At 34.9% G+C, this 17,496-nt stretch overlaps 1 protein-coding gene across 1 annotated transcript in view; it reads right to left on the bottom strand.

Annotated features, from left to right (window-relative positions):
- Positions 1-17,496, bottom strand: part of RELN (reelin) — a 640,798-nt gene that overhangs the window by 94,055 nt on the left and 529,247 nt on the right. The window contains exons 35-37 of the mRNA XM_088480241.1: positions 15,708-15,848; positions 2,577-2,754; positions 1,187-1,271 (exon numbers count right to left, since the gene is read on the bottom strand). Of these exons, the coding sequence (XP_088336367.1) occupies positions 1,187-1,271; positions 2,577-2,754; positions 15,708-15,848 (404 nt within the window). The remainder of the gene's footprint in view (positions 1-1,186; positions 1,272-2,576; positions 2,755-15,707; positions 15,849-17,496) is intronic.

Below are 17,496 nucleotides of genomic sequence, written 5' to 3'. Positions count from 1 at the left end.
TCATAGTAGGATTAGCAATAGGGTAACTCTGGAGCCTCTTACTGTGGCTATGGATTGGTGAATAGCTTAAATATTGTTAAATTATATATTATCAAACAGAGGACATATACTGGTATATGTTATTCTATGAAGTGAAGCTATACACAGAATTTATAGATCATGCTTATTGTCTCAGAACACTTTAAAATAGAATCCATTTTCTTTGGACTGACCAGAGAACATATGGAATAAGATCCCTAAAGACCATGACGCCAAGTTCATTCACAGTCATGAAGTGCACTGAAAACTGGTCCCCAGCAGAGGCTCTATCACATACATTGTGAGCATGACAAACCTGACATCCAGGTCTTTAGGGATCACAATCTGCACATACTTAGAGATCTGAGGGCATGCCCCAGGCTGAACTACATTCTGGTCCAGTTGAACTAAATTAGTTTCCTTAGATGCTTTAAAATATTTAAAAAATCTATGATCAAAAGACAAGAAACTATACAAATATGAGTCCATTTTTTCATATTCTTACTTTAAATGCTCCTCACATAACTGCTATTGTGTTGTAAAAAACAATAGGCTACAATACAGATATTTAATGTTCTATTGTTAGCTTGTGCTTCAACAAAGGAACTGCTGTTTATGCTTCTCTAACAATTTCATGTCTTATTACATTATTGGTGAACTTTCAGTTTTCTAACTAGTGTACCTGCAGTGAATAAATGAACCACTCAGTCTCCGTCTGTTCAGGATTTCCAGGGGCAGCCTGTATTTTTGTTAACTCTGATGATTTTGTGCCTTGAAAAGTGCCTCATTTGAATATTTATGATATGCACATTATGTATTGCGGATGCAATTCTCAATTCATATTTTGTATTTATAGTAGATGAGAATGTAAACCCAAAAACCACAAGCATTAAGTTAAAGCTTACTGTTCAGTTCTAGGCTGTATATCCATGCTGTGCTGATAAGAACAGACTTATTGCTGCAGACAGTGGTAACACATGTTGACTTGACAAAGGATGAAAGTTCATTTTGAATGTTGTTACTGTACATTATGACCTAATTTTGTTTAGTGTGAGCCACCTTATGGTTTGTTACACAAGAATCTGATACAGATATAAAATATTGTGATAAATACAGTACTTCCAAACCTAAACCCACCATAGGAACAAGTGTATAATTATTTACTCACCTTTGGTAATGAATTTAAATGAAAATTGAATGTATAATGTATGTGTACAGTCTAGATCTCTTGAGACAAGCATTCTGGATCCTTCCTGAAATAAATAATATTTACAAATAATACAGTGATATATGATTAACATCTCATTCACTAGAACTATACTATATTATACATAATTGTAGTTTAGTGTAAGTATTCTAGCTTTTCCAGCATTGGTTTTTTATTTGTTTGCACAAAACAGAAGAATACTTTCTCTTGTATATTTTTTTAATGTGGGCTTTGTTGAATAGTTATAATTTATCTACATTAAATCAAACCCAAATTTTACTGCTTACAAAGCATGGAGTCACATATTTATAGCTCACATGCAGTATTATTACAGACAGTGAAAGTTCACCCCGCACTCAGGTTTTATTATATGCTAAATAAAAATGAAACATACACCCAGACAAATATTTTCTAAACTATTCCACCTTTGGTTGAACATTAATATGCCTCCCAAATAGCTGGGGACGGGTTGCCGGTGCTAAGGATCCTGGCGTTCAGAATCCCGACGGCGGCATCCTGACTGGGTTACATGGCCGATTCCTACAGGTAAGTATAACTTCATCCCCTCCCAAAAGTCCAAAGCTATAGACCCCAAAATATGCATGATCTACAGGGGCTGTGAAGTGATAAAGTTACTTGGGGGGTGGAGGGGTGGTGGTGGTGATGGGATTTAGCAGATGGGGCAAAACTCATTTTGTTCAGAGTATCTAGTATCAGGACTGTAGATAGCCTGGTTGGGCCCGAGTACTGGAAAGGGGCATGTCCTAATGTAAAGAGAAAAAGAGAAGTGGCTTCAAGTCCTTTAAAAAAACAGTATCTGTGGCGTTGCGCCGCCACTCACTCCACAGCAGCGTACCATTGTGCCCCTCAGCCAGGGGCAGATCCAGGGGGGGGGGGGGGGAGCGATCAGTGCGTTCACTCTCGCCCCGCCTATCAGGTGCAGGCAGAGGATACTGCTGCTTCACTAAGTGGCAATGGCAACAGCCACAGGCTTCCTGTACTAACTGCAGCCCAGCAGACTTGCTGCTGATGACAGGGTTAAGAGAGGGGAGCAAGGGACCGGGGCCCCTCCAGCAAATGCCGGCCTGGTTAATCAGTACCCAATCCCCCCCCTCTCGGCGCCTCTCACTAGTATCTGAGAAAAATTCCAAATGTTTATATTCTGGTTAGTTGCAACTTATTTACAAAAATATAAAGAAATATTCAGGACACTGGACAAGTTGAGAGAAATATGACAATAACAAGACACCACACAAATACATTTTGCAGGAGACCATTTTGCTGTACTATATTAAAAATACAAAGTAGTATTGAAGAATTTTAATAACCAAGATTAAAAATAAGTTCTAACCCCTTTAAAGACAAGCGTGGTCCCAGATTTAATTGTTTCTCCATTCACATTTCCCCTCTCTGCTCCATACACTTCAGGCCAAAGATCAAGATGCAGGTTACTATTGAAGTCATCTTTCAGAATGGAAGGTAAAGGAACAATTGGGACACAATAAGGACCTCCAAAGCCTTTGTCACACCTATAATAATGCAAATGTTAATAGTACTACTAGATGCTCTTTTGCAGAAATACATACAATAAATGCAAGAATGAATGAATAAAAACACACTATTGTTTTTTTCCTTTTATTTTTCAAAAATAGTTAGGACAATGGTTGTCACTAAGTTTCCACCTGGGTACACCATGGCAGCCCACTTGCATTATTTGTACTCCCAACATCTGCAAAGCAATACATTGGTAATGACTATAGTTGCTATAAGGAAACTGTTTAGGCACTGCTATATATAAAAGCAATACATTGGTAATGACTATAGTTGCTATAAGGAAACTGTTTAGGCACTGCTATATATAAAAGCAATACATTTGCAATGACTATAGTTGCTATAAGGAAACTGTTTAGGCACTGCTATATATAAAAGCAATACATTTGTAATGACTACAGTTGCTATAAGGAAACTGTTTAGGCACTGCTATATATAAAAGCAATACATTTGTAATGACTATAGTTGCTATAAGGAAACTGTTTAGGCACTGCTATATATAAAAGCAATACATTTGCAATGACTATAGTTGCTATAAGGAAACTGTTTAGGCACTGCTATATATAAAAGCAATACATTTGTAATGACTATAGCTGCTATAAGGAAACTGTTTAGGCACTGCTATATATAAATGCAATACATTTGTAATGACTACAGTTGCTATAAGGAAACTGTTTAGGCACTGCTATATATAAATGCAATACATTTGTAATGACTACAGTTGCTATAAGGAAACTGTTTAGGCACTGCTATATATAAAAGCAATACATTGGTAATGACTATAATTGCCATAAGGAAATTGTTTAGAAATGCACTGCTATATATAAAAGCAATACATTGGTAATGACTATAGTTGCTATAAGGAAACTGTTTAGGCACTGCTATATATAAAAGCAATACATTTGTAATGACTACAGTTGCTATATGGAAACTGTTTAGGCACTGCTATATATAAAAGCAATACATTTGTAATGACTACAGTTGCTATATGGAAACTGTTTAGGCACTGCTATATATAAAAGCAATACATTTGTAATGACTACAGTTGCTATATGGAAACTGTTTAGGCACTGCTATATATAAAAGCAATACATTTGTAATGACTACAGTTGCTATATGGAAACTGTTTAGGCACTGCTATATATAAAAGCAATACATTTGTAATGACTATAGTTGCTATATGGAAACTGTTTAGGCACTGCTATATATAAATGCAATACATTTGCAATGACTATAGTTGCTATAAGGAAACTGTTTAGGCACTGCTATATATAAAAGCAATACATTTGTAATGACTATAGTTGCTATATGGAAACTGTTTAGGCACTGCTATATATAAAAGCAATACATTTGTAATGACTACAGTTGCTATATGGAAACTGTTTAGGCACTGCTATATATAAATGCAATACATTTGCAATGACTATAGTTGCTATAAGGAAACTGTTTAGGCACTGCTATATATAAAAGCAATACAGTTGTAATGACTACAGTTGCTATAAGGAAACTGTTTAGGCACTGCTATATATAAAAGCAATACATTGGTAATGACTATAATTGCCATAAGGAAATTGTTTAGAAATGCACTGCTATATATAAAAGCAATACATTTGTAATGACTATAGCTGCTATAAGGAAATTGTTTAGAAATGCACTGCTATATATAAAAGCAATACATTTGCAATGACTATAGTTGCTATAAGGAAACTGTTTAGGCACTGCTATATATAAAAGCAATACATTTGCAATGACTATAGTTGCTATAAGGAAACTGTTTAGGCACTGCTATATATAAATGCAATACATTTGCAATGACTATAGTTGCTATAAGGAAACTGTTTAGGCACTGCTATATATAAAAGCAATACATTTGCAATGACTATAGTTGCTATAAGGAAACTGTTTAGGCACTGCTATATATAAAAGCAATACATTTGCAATGACTATAGTTGCTATAAGGAAACTGTTTAGGCACTGCTATATATAAAAGCAATACATTTGTAATGACTATAATTGCCATAAGGAAATTGTTTAGAAATGCACTGCTATATATAAAAGCAATACATTTGTAATGACTACAGTTGCTATATGGAAACTGTTTAGGCACTGCTATATATAAAAGCAATACATTTGTAATGACTACAGTTGCTATATGGAAACTGTTTAGGCACTGCTATATATAAATGCAATACATTTGCAATGACTATAGTTGCTATAAGGAAACTGTTTAGGCACTGCTATATATAAAAGCAATACATTTGTAATGACTATAGCTCCTATAAGGAAATTGTTTAGAAATGCACTGCTATATATAAAAGCAATACATTTGCAATGACTATAGTTGCTATAAGGAAACTGTTTAGGCACTGCTATATATAAAAGCAATACATTTGTAATGACTATAATTGCCATAAGGAAATTGTTTAGAAATGCACTGCTATATATAAAAGCAATACATTTGTAATGACTATAGCTGCTATAAGGAAATTGTTTAGAAATGCACTGCTATATATAAAAGCAATACATTTGCAATGACTATAGTTGCTATAAGGAAACTGTTTAGGCACTGCTATATATAAAAGCAATACATTTGTAATGACTATAATTGCCATAAGGAAATTGTTTAGAAATGCACTGCTATATATAAAAGCAATACATTTGTAATGACTACAGTTGCTATATGGAAACTGTTTAGGCACTGCTATATATAAATGCAATACATTTGTAATGACTATAGTTGCTATAAGGAAACTGTTTAGGCACTGCTATATATAAAAGCAATACATTTGTAATGACTATAGCTGCTATAAGGAAACTGTTTAGGCACTGCTATATATAAAAGCAATACATTTGTAATGACTACAGTTGCTATAAGGAAACTGTTTAGGCACTGCTATATATAAAAGCAATACATTGGTAATGACTACAGTTGCTATATGGAAACTGTTTAGGCACTGCTATATATAAAAGCAATACATTTGCAATGACTATAGTTGCTATAAGGAAACTGTTTAGGCACTGCTATATATAAATGCAATACATTTGCAATGACTATAGTTGCTATAAGGAAACTGTTTAGGCACTGCTATATATAAATGCAATACATTTGCAATGACTATAGTTGCTATAAGGAAACTGTTTAGGCACTGCTATATATAAAAGCAATACATTTGTAATGACTACAGTTGCTATAAGGAAACTGTTTAGGCACTGCTATATATAAAAGCAATACATTTGCAATGACTATAGTTGCTATAAGGAAACTGTTTAGGCACTGCTATATATAAATGCAATACATTTGTAATGACTATAGCTGCTATAAGGAAATTGTTTAGAAATGCACTGCTATATATAAAAGCAATACATTTGCAATGACTATAGTTGCTATAAGGAAACTGTTTAGGCACTGCTATATATAAAAGCAATACATTTGTAATGACTATAATTGCCATAAGGAAATTGTTTAGAAATGCACTGCTATATATAAAAGCAATACATTTGTAATGACTACAGTTGCTATATGGAAACTGTTTAGGCACTGCTATATATAAATGCAATACATTTGTAATGACTATAGTTGCTATAAGGAAACTGTTTAGGCACTGCTATATATAAAAGCAATACATTTGTAATGACTATAGCTGCTATAAGGAAACTGTTTAGGCACTGCTATATATAAAAGCAATACATTTGTAATGACTACAGTTGCTATAAGGAAACTGTTTAGGCACTGCTATATATAAAAGCAATACATTGGTAATGACTACAGTTGCTATATGGAAACTGTTTAGGCACTGCTATATATAAAAGCAATACATTTGCAATGACTATAGTTGCTATAAGGAAACTGTTTAGGCACTGCTATATATAAATGCAATACATTTGCAATGACTATAGTTGCTATAAGGAAACTGTTTAGGCACTGCTATATATAAATGCAATACATTTGCAATGACTATAGTTGCTATAAGGAAACTGTTTAGGCACTGCTATATATAAAAGCAATACATTTGTAATGACTACAGTTGCTATAAGGAAACTGTTTAGGCACTGCTATATATAAAAGCAATACATTTGCAATGACTATAGTTGCTATAAGGAAACTGTTTAGGCACTGCTATATATAAAAGCAATACATTTGTAATGACTATAGTTGCTATAAGGAAACTGTTTAGGCACTGCTATATATAAATGCAATACATTTGTAATGACTACAGTTGCTATAAGGAAACTGTTTAGGCACTGCTATATATAAAAGGAATACATTTGTAATGACTATAGTTGCTATAAGGAAACTGTTTAGGCACTGCTATATATAAAAGCAATACATTTGTAATGACTACAGTTGCTATAAGGAAACTGTTTAGGCACTGCTATATATAAAAGCAATACATTTGTAATGACTATAGTTGCTATAAGGAAACTGTTTAGGCACTGCTATATATAAAAGCAATACATTTGTAATGACTATAGTTGCTATAAGGAAACTGTTTAGGCACTGCTATATATAAATGCAATACATTTGTAATGACTACAGTTGCTATAAGGAAACTGTTTAGGCACTGCTATATATAAAAGCAATACATTGGTAATGACTATAATTGCCATAAGGAAATTGTTTAGAAATGCACTGCTATATATAAAAGCAATACATTGGTAATGACTATAGTTGCTATAAGGAAACTGTTTAGGCACTGCTATATATAAAAGCAATACATTTGTAATGACTACAGTTGCTATATGGAAACTGTTTAGGCACTGCTATATATAAAAGCAATACATTTGTAATGACTATAGTTGCTATAAGGAAACTGTTTAGGCACTGCTATATATAAAAGCAATACATTGGTAATGACTATAATTGCCATAAGGAAATTGTTTAGAAATGCACTGCTATATATAAAAGCAATACATTGGTAATGACTATAGTTGCTATAAGGAAACTGTTTAGGCACTGCTATATATAAAAGCAATACATTTGTAATGACTATAGCTGCTATAAGGAAATTGTTTAGAAATGCACTGCTATATATAAAAGCAATACATTTGTAATGACTACAGTTGCTATATGGAAACTGTTTAGGCACTGCTATATATAAATGCAATACATTTGCAATGACTATAGTTGCTATAAGGAAACTGTTTAGGCACTGCTATATATAAAAGCAATACATTTGTAATGACTATAGCTCCTATAAGGAAATTGTTTAGAAATGCACTGCTATATATAAAAGCAATACAGTTGTAATGACTACAGTTGCTATAAGGAAACTGTTTAGGCACTGCTATATATAAAAGCAATACATTGGTAATGACTATAATTGCCATAAGGAAATTGTTTAGAAATGCACTGCTATATATAAAAGCAATACATTTGTAATGACTATAGCTGCTATAAGGAAATTGTTTAGAAATGCACTGCTATATATAAAAGCAATACATTTGTAATGACTATAGTTGCTATATGGAAACTGTTTAGGCACTGCTATATATAAAAGCAATACATTTGTAATGACTATAATTGCCATAAGGAAATTGTTTAGAAATGCACTGCTATATATAAAAGCAATACATTTGTAATGACTACAGTTGCTATATGGAAACTGTTTAGGCACTGCTATATATAAATGCAATACATTTGCAATGACTATAGTTGCTATAAGGAAACTGTTTAGGCACTGCTATATATAAAAGCAATACATTTGTAATGACTATAGCTCCTATAAGGAAATTGTTTAGAAATGCACTGCTATATATAAAAGCAATACAGTTGTAATGACTATAGCTGCTATAAGGAAACTGTTTAGGCACTGCTATATATAAAAGCAATACATTTGCAATGACTACAGTTGCTATAAGGAAACTGTTTAGGCACTGCTATATATAAAAGCAATACATTTGTAATGACTACAGTTGCTATATGGAAACTGTTTAGGCACTGCTATATATAAAAGCAATACATTTGTAATGACTACAGTTGCTATATGGAAACTGTTTAGGCACTGCTATATATAAAAGCAATACATTTGTAATGACTACAGTTGCTATAAGGAAACTGTTTAGGCACTGCTATATATAAAAGCAATACATTTGCAATGACTATAGTTGCTATAAGGAAACTGTTTAGGCACTGCTATATATAAAAGCAATACATTTGTAATGACTATAGTTGCTATAAGGAAACTGTTTAGGCACTGCTATATATAAAAGCAATACATTTGTAATGACTACAGTTGCTATAAGGAAACTGTTTAGGCACTGCTATATATAAAAGCAATACATTTGTAATGACTATAGTTGCTATAAGGAAACTGTTTAGGCACTGCTATATATAAAAGCAATACATTTGTAATGACTATAGTTGCTATAAGGAAACTGTTTAGGCACTGCTATATATAAATGCAATACATTTGTAATGACTACAGTTGCTATAAGGAAACTGTTTAGGCACTGCTATATATAAAAGCAATACATTGGTAATGACTATAATTGCCATAAGGAAATTGTTTAGAAATGCACTGCTATATATAAAAGCAATACATTGGTAATGACTATAGTTGCTATAAGGAAACTGTTTAGGCACTGCTATATATAAAAGCAATACATTTGTAATGACTACAGTTGCTATATGGAAACTGTTTAGGCACTGCTATATATAAAAGCAATACATTTGTAATGACTATAGTTGCTATAAGGAAACTGTTTAGGCACTGCTATATATAAAAGCAATACATTGGTAATGACTATAATTGCCATAAGGAAATTGTTTAGAAATGCACTGCTATATATAAAAGCAATACATTGGTAATGACTATAGTTGCTATAAGGAAACTGTTTAGGCACTGCTATATATAAAAGCAATACATTTGTAATGACTATAGCTGCTATAAGGAAATTGTTTAGAAATGCACTGCTATATATAAAAGCAATACATTTGTAATGACTACAGTTGCTATAAGGAAACTGTTTAGGCACTGCTATATATAAAAGCAATACATTGGTAATGACTATAATTGCCATAAGGAAATTGTTTAGAAATGCACTGCTATATATAAAAGCAATACATTTGTAATGACTATAGCTGCTATAAGGAAATTGTTTAGAAATGCACTGCTATATATAAAAGCAATACATTTGTAATGACTATAGTTGCTATATGGAAACTGTTTAGGCACTGCTATATATAAAAGCAATACATTTGTAATGACTATAATTGCCATAAGGAAATTGTTTAGAAATGCACTGCTATATATAAAAGCAATACATTTGTAATGACTACAGTTGCTATATGGAAACTGTTTAGGCACTGCTATATATAAAAGCAATACATTTGTAATGACTACAGTTGCTATATGGAAACTGTTTAGGCACTGCTATATATAAATGCAATACATTTGCAATGACTATAGTTGCTATAAGGAAACTGTTTAGGCACTGCTATATATAAAAGCAATACATTTGTAATGACTATAGCTCCTATAAGGAAATTGTTTAGAAATGCACTGCTATATATAAAAGCAATACATTTGTAATGACTATAGCTGCTATAAGGAAACTGTTTAGGCACTGCTATATATAAAAGCAATACATTTGCAATGACTACAGTTGCTATAAGGAAACTGTTTAGGCACTGCTATATATAAAAGCAATACATTTGTAATGACTACAGTTGCTATATGGAAACTGTTTAGGCACTGCTATATATAAAAGCAATACATTTGTAATGACTACAGTTGCTATAAGGAAACTGTTTAGGCACTGCTATATATAAAAGCAATACATTTGCAATGACTATAGTTGCTATAAGGAAACTGTTTAGGCACTGCTATATATAAAAGCAATACATTTGTAATGACTACAGTTGCTATATGGAAACTGTTTAGGCACTGCTATATATAAAAGCAATACATTTGTAATGACTACAGTTGCTATAAGGAAACTGTTTAGGCACTGCTATATATAAATGCAATACATTTGCAATGACTATAGTTGCTATAAGGAAACTGTTTAGGCACTGCTATATATAAAAGCAATACATTTGTAATGACTACAGTTGCTATATGGAAACTGTTTAGGCACTGCTATATATAAATGCAATACATTTGCAATGACTATAGTTGCTATAAGGAAACTGTTTAGGCACTGCTATATATAAAAGGAATACATTTGTAATGACTACAGTTGCTATAAGGAAACTGTTTAGGCACTGCTATATATAAAAGCAATACATTTGCAATGACTACAGTTGCTATAAGGAAACTGTTTAGGCACTGCTATATATAAAAGCAATACATTTGTAATGACTATAGTTGCTATAAGGAAACTGTTTAGGCACTGCTATATATAAAAGCAATACATTTGTAATGACTATAGCTGCTATAAGGAAATTGTTTAGAAATGCACTGCTATATATAAATGCAATACATTGGTTATAAACAAGATTTGTTTAAAATGACACAAGAATAAAATTCATTCTACTTATATAATTCTCACATTTTACAATTTATGAACAATATAAAATTGACAATAAAACTATAGTCTGCATATGATTTCTTTCTCAGGCATAAACTTTTTTAATTTTGTTATCAGGGTCCAACTAGGATGCATGTGGCGATAGATCCCTAGGAAAATGCTTTTCATATGCATCTACTTATCAACTGGATGTCCATTTATGCCATTAAAGAACATTTTTCAAGTACCCCTGAATATTATAGCAAGTATCTTTGGATTTACTAGTTCCTCAGTGACGTGTATATGAAAAGCTCACATTCTGATTGTCGACAGGATGATTGTACTGTTACATGGATTCCTAACTATCACACATAGCGGGTTGCAATAATTCTCCAGTTTTACTACAATTGCCTATGTCTATATGCCTACAGATGTGTCCTCAAACACTGTGGCCGAGTGTCTTTCTGGCTCAAAATGTGCATCTTATACACATAAATAAAAACAACTGGAAGCAACAAATTTGCTCTGCTAGATTACACCGATCAATCTGATGTGCAACATTTGTACACCTGTGGGCGAATTAGTCTGAGGGGTTAATGTACCAAGCAGTGAAAAGAGTGGAGAAGTTGCCCATAGCAACCAATCACCTTTCAGGTAATAGGTACAAGCTGATTGGTTGCTATGGTCAACTTCTCCACTGGTCCACTTCTCCACCCTTTTTACTGTTTGATACATTATCCTCTATATCTGGATATAAAATGCTACGATGCAGAGGCCGCAACTTTTTCTCACGCCACATTCCGTGGTGCTTCATCTACAACTTTGTACTTTAAAACTAATTCCTGTGCAGTCCAGCGTCTCTAGTACTAGTAGTGCTTTTCGCTGCGTCTGCATTGCGAATAAGAATATATATATATTTTTTAAACGCTACACCTCTATGAGCAGTGTATAGATGCTAGGTGTATGAGGACAAATCTGTATTTGTTTAAAGCAGGTGTTTCATCATTTCCATTTACAAAAGCTAAATTTAGAAGCTGCTTGTCACATAAAATAATAATGCAAAAAAAATTATATAGAGAAGTTTCAAAGTTTATGCAAAAAGTCAAGATTCCCAGCAATGTGTTACTAAGCGGCATACGCTTTTTACTGTTTTCCAACAGTTCTGTTGAAACAAAAATAATGGTATAGCTGGTGAGTTTAACAAGGCGATGAAGACAAATAATGACAGTACTGTACTGCTGCAATAGCACCAGTTCTAATTAAGGGGAGATTTAAGCAACATACCAACCTTCCAGATGTACTGGAGGTAAATTTACTAAGATGGTCCCCATTTTCAAAGTGATTCATCTCGCTGGTACTCGCCAAAACTCGGGTGTTTTATCCCTTTTTTTATTCCAAATTTACCAACAGGCGATTTGAGGCTAAACGAGTTTGCCAATGATGAAGCAGAACGAGATATCTCTCCTGAGTAACTTGTTTTGCAGGAGATTACTCACCCGAGATTGCAGTGTTTTCTCTCTGCAAATCTCTCCCGAGCTAGCAGCCTGCACATATCAGTGAGATATGTGCTTGCTGCTTGTGTGTTAATACTTGTAAAAAATAGATAAGTGTTTTTAAAAACAAATAACGTGAGTTCCCCACCCCAAGACACTAACCAGCCCCGGACATGCCAGCTAGTCCTGGTTCTTAACATTACAGGGAAAAAAATGTGTATGGTTCCACTGTAATTTAAGAACCAGCACCAGGCAGCAGGGACAGAGCTATCAGCCTAGGCCAGGGGTGCCCTGGAGAGGGGTACCCCTTTATTGGAGGGGTACTCAACTCCCAAGGGATCCCTGGCCTGGCCTGACTAGCGGTCAGGACTGATGCTGCAGCTGGGAGGCCCGGAGGCTGGTTAGTGATTTTGGGGGGGATCCTCACGTCATTTTCTTTTACAAATTAACCCTATTTTAACCATTTACACAAAGAAACATACACAAATCACAATGATTTGTGTATGTTTCTGACCACCTCGCAGCTCAGGGGGTTGAGAGTCTGAAAAGTGATTTTGACAGAGAGTTTGCTCCTATCTCACCCGAGCTTGTCATGCCGATTCTTGGTAAATTTGAGAGATGTATGTTTTAGGTAAAAAGTACTTCCGATTTGGCCCGATGGTGATTTGATTCGAGATTGCTATCTCATCCGAGTTTTACGAGTGAGATGAGAGAAATCTCTCTCTAACTCACACGACTTTGCCTTTAGTAAATTTGCAAACAGGGAAAAAAATCAATAAATCACCCGAGATGGTCATCTCGACCTATCTTGAATCTTAGTAATTTACCCCCCAGTCTCATATGTGGTTCATAATGGTAAACAGTGCATAGAATAGTTTAAAAAATACATTTTCCCCTCACTGTTTTTACAGCCAATCTCCCAGATGGCCTGGACTGAGGGCCTGACTCAGTGGTGGATGCAGGACTGATTCGTGCTACATCTTCGGTAGCAGTGGATCTGATAAGATATGTAAATGATGCAGATCTCTTCTTATGAATTGAGATGCCAACCTGTGCTTTCTCAGATCCTCTGCATGTGTCTGAAGACGTAGCATCGAATCACCATTGGAAACATCGGCAATCCATCATACATGGAGTAACCTTAGGGTTACTCAGAATGTCCACCAGAAGTAAGGTGCTGAGGCCAGTGAATCTGCATTGGAAGACAAAGTTGCTGGCTTCAGCACCCCTCCAATATGGAGGCGACATTCCTCCATTTTGAGGAATGGTCCCCTTCTCCACCCACAATCAATGTGATTTGTCAATAAAGCTGTGGCATACAGAGAATTGCGACATGGCCTGCAGTAACATCACAGTACATGCGCATGCAGAGTCTCAAAGCCATCAGTCAATTGCAACCGAATCAGGACTGCGTCCGGGGCTGAATCAGTACGAGTCACATGATTACAGTAGAACCTTGTAGCTTGTGTCCAATATACCCATAATCATGAAACCAACCCACTATCTTGCCAGAAGGTGGCATGTAACCATAAATACAAGTGACAGCAACCGTTTATTTGAAACAATTATGGATGCTTGACGTTACTGCCTCCAGAAGTGGCAGCTAATGCTCTCTCTGCATAATGAACAACACATCTATAAGATCCCAAAACATAAATTACTAAGAGAATGTTCAATACAATAAAGGCACATGTTTGATAGTGGGACAGCCATTACCCAGCACCAAGTCCACATTCTGAACTTTGTAATAGTCTTTGTAAAAGTATTGTGTGTGATCTTACAAATCTCTCCTAAAATACAGTTCAGTAGCCTAATTTATGTTTTAAATGAAAGATGCAAGTGATGGGCTCTGTTATCAATGTATCATTTGCTAATTAAATCTATGGTTACTTTCTCCGTCATGAAAGTATTTTACTGTTAATTTTGAAAAGCTGCAGTGAAGAGGCCACCATTAATCCAGATATTTTCACCGTGCCACTTAATACCATTTAGGAAGGAACTTTTCCTTGCCTCACTTAGTAATACCACTGAGACTCACTCTGCTCTGGAGTTCATATATAAATCAGGTTCCCCTTAATATTAATTTATTAATAACAATTGCACTACTTTATACCTAAGGTTTTATTTTTATACATATGACCATATCCTATACATATAATCTGTCCATATTCTTTTTGTGTTCCTATATGGAACTCATACAGGTTTTTTAATGATAAATCATCAAATAATTGTTAATAATGTACTATAGAATCTTCTGTAGTCAATATATATCATTGTACAATACTGTTTGGGTTATTGCCACCAGATTCATCACCTCACTACCCTGCTCCGACTTTCTCCTCCATTGTTCTACCCACCTTGACGGGTGACTGTCATGTACAGAGTAGCAGCATTGTAGTAAGTCTGATTTCTGGTCCTAGTACTGTTTTCCTATATATCTCTTCATATCTATTGGACTCAGTGTAGCACCCAGGGTTCACCCCCCCTCCTTTATTCCTTTTTCTACAATTGTTAACTTGTACAACCACTGATACAACCTCTATTTAATAATAATATTTTTATTAGAATGTAGATCATTAACTGATAATATTCAATCAGTTTGCAACTCAACAAGTCTTCCCATAATACATGATGACCCATTATATAAAAACAATAGTAACATGAACTATTCTGTATACATATACCATACTGAAATCTCAGATATGCAAATCATGCTACTAATAAAACTATAGATGTTCATGGAAATTGCCCCATAGTTATCTTTGCAAAAATGTTCTATTACCCATATAAACAAATCAGTTAGTCGGTTTTGTACTACATTGTAAAATATTATTGTATTGTTTGTCTGTGTTATATTACATATTTTGTAGAGTTACCTGAATGCGAGTTTTCATAGCCAATCTTTACACTAAACCCCTCCTTCCCCCTTCCCTAATTTAAACTACTGCCATACACCTGTTATGCCAACATGTTGATTTATGACTTACATGCAGCGGCCTGAATCACATATCCCGTGTCCTGAACACATCCAAGGACATCCTGATGAAAGAATAACATTATCGATGGCCCAGGCGTCAGCACCAGGCCCATAATTTCTCTGTATCCATCTGAAGCGAGTCCTTGGAGAACTGCAATAAAATCAGATCCAAAAAGCCCATCCAGTTTGCATTACAAAATGATATCACAATTTACAGCCAACACAGCATGAGTCAAGATTATATTTAATATGCAGAGAGTTGTTGCAATACTTCAAATCACGGCATTTTAAATTAAATACAGTAATTTACTCTTTTACATGAAATAAGTACTTTGGTGCATTTGAAGATGGTAGAATGCCTTTTATATATGATGATTTATGTGCAAATTAAACAATTGTGAAAACTTTATTTACAAATGCATGTAATGCGGAGATAGATTTATATTCTAAAACTGTATGTTTGGATATTAAGGAATTATAGAAAAAAAATACAAAAAGCACAATCTGTAATGTGGCAAACCAATTTAAATGTATATAACAGATAGCCATGCCTGATGCTATGTTGCTTATTTTTTGTACACTGTAGCAGCTCCTTGACAGACACACATACTAAAGGCCGGTACACAGCAGACGATGTCTAGTGTGTACTGACCTCGTATGCGACGGCACCCGGCTGGATTGGACAACATATAGTCTAGCGTGTACCCGGCATTAGGTTTATTTTGGCAGAAAACAATGAACCTCCCAGTGTGTTATTTGAATCTGGGACGAAACTAAAGCACCCCAAGAAACACAAACATGGAAAGTTCACACAGACAGGCCCATTGTTAAATTATACCTATGATATCAATGCTGCAATTTAAACCATGGTGCACAATGATTCATTGCTTTCATTAGACATATAAAAGCTAACATCTGATTGGTTGATATTGTCTTTGAATAACATTAGTACAGAACGCCAAAGAAGAGATGTGTATATATACAGTAAGTCCCACTCCCTCCTGTCTCTGCCTGTCACCTCCAGGGCTGCTAAGAGAATCCCTGGGCCCGGGTACAGCAACATCCTGGGGACCCCCCTGGAGGGGGCGTGGCCACAGCATGTTGGGCACGGCTACACCTCTTTGTGGGTGGGTCTAGCATGTGAGAAGCACTCACTCACAGAAGCATGGCATAGCACCCTGCAGCTGGGACAAAGTATTCACTATTAGGATGCCGGGGCAGTCCCATAATATCTGCATTTTTAGCTGAATGTATTTAGATGCTATAATGCAACTGACAAAAATTAAAGAGCAATAACTTTAATTTGTACATTTCTCATGTAAATAACACATAAATAAAATAAATTTTTTGTTATAGAGATAGATGAATGAAGAAATTAATTTTTACATAAGGTCATCTTAAAACACACACATTCCGCAGCATATATCCTAACCCGATGCTCAGGCCTGCCAAGAGCCATGGTGGGCCCGGGTAACAGGGGGCATGGCCTAATCGCGGGAGGCGTGGCTACGCCCCCTTCGTAAAAAAAATAAGAGATATGCTAAGAACTTACCCTTGTTATCTCTATTTCTACGAAGTCCATAGGGTTCCACAGGATACCTTGGGGTACAGGCGATGCAGCAGCAGCATCGGGCACCACAGAGTTAAAACTTTAGCCTCCCAGGATGCACTGGGGTACCTCCTCTATACCAGGCCCCCCAGCCAAGGCCATCAGTTTTTTAACAAGCCATAGGCAGAAGGAGGAGAACAAAGAGAGAGAGAAGAAAGTCTGGAACACAGAAGAAACACATTCTCACTAG

This window comes from Taudactylus pleione, unplaced genomic scaffold (assembly GCF_031769625.1).
Source record: "Taudactylus pleione unplaced genomic scaffold, aTauple2 ptg000251l, whole genome shotgun sequence".
NCBI lineage: Eukaryota > Metazoa > Chordata > Amphibia > Anura > Myobatrachidae > Taudactylus > Taudactylus pleione.
The sequence above is the reverse complement of the archived record's forward strand: the minus strand, read 5'-3'. Positions and strand labels throughout refer to the sequence as shown.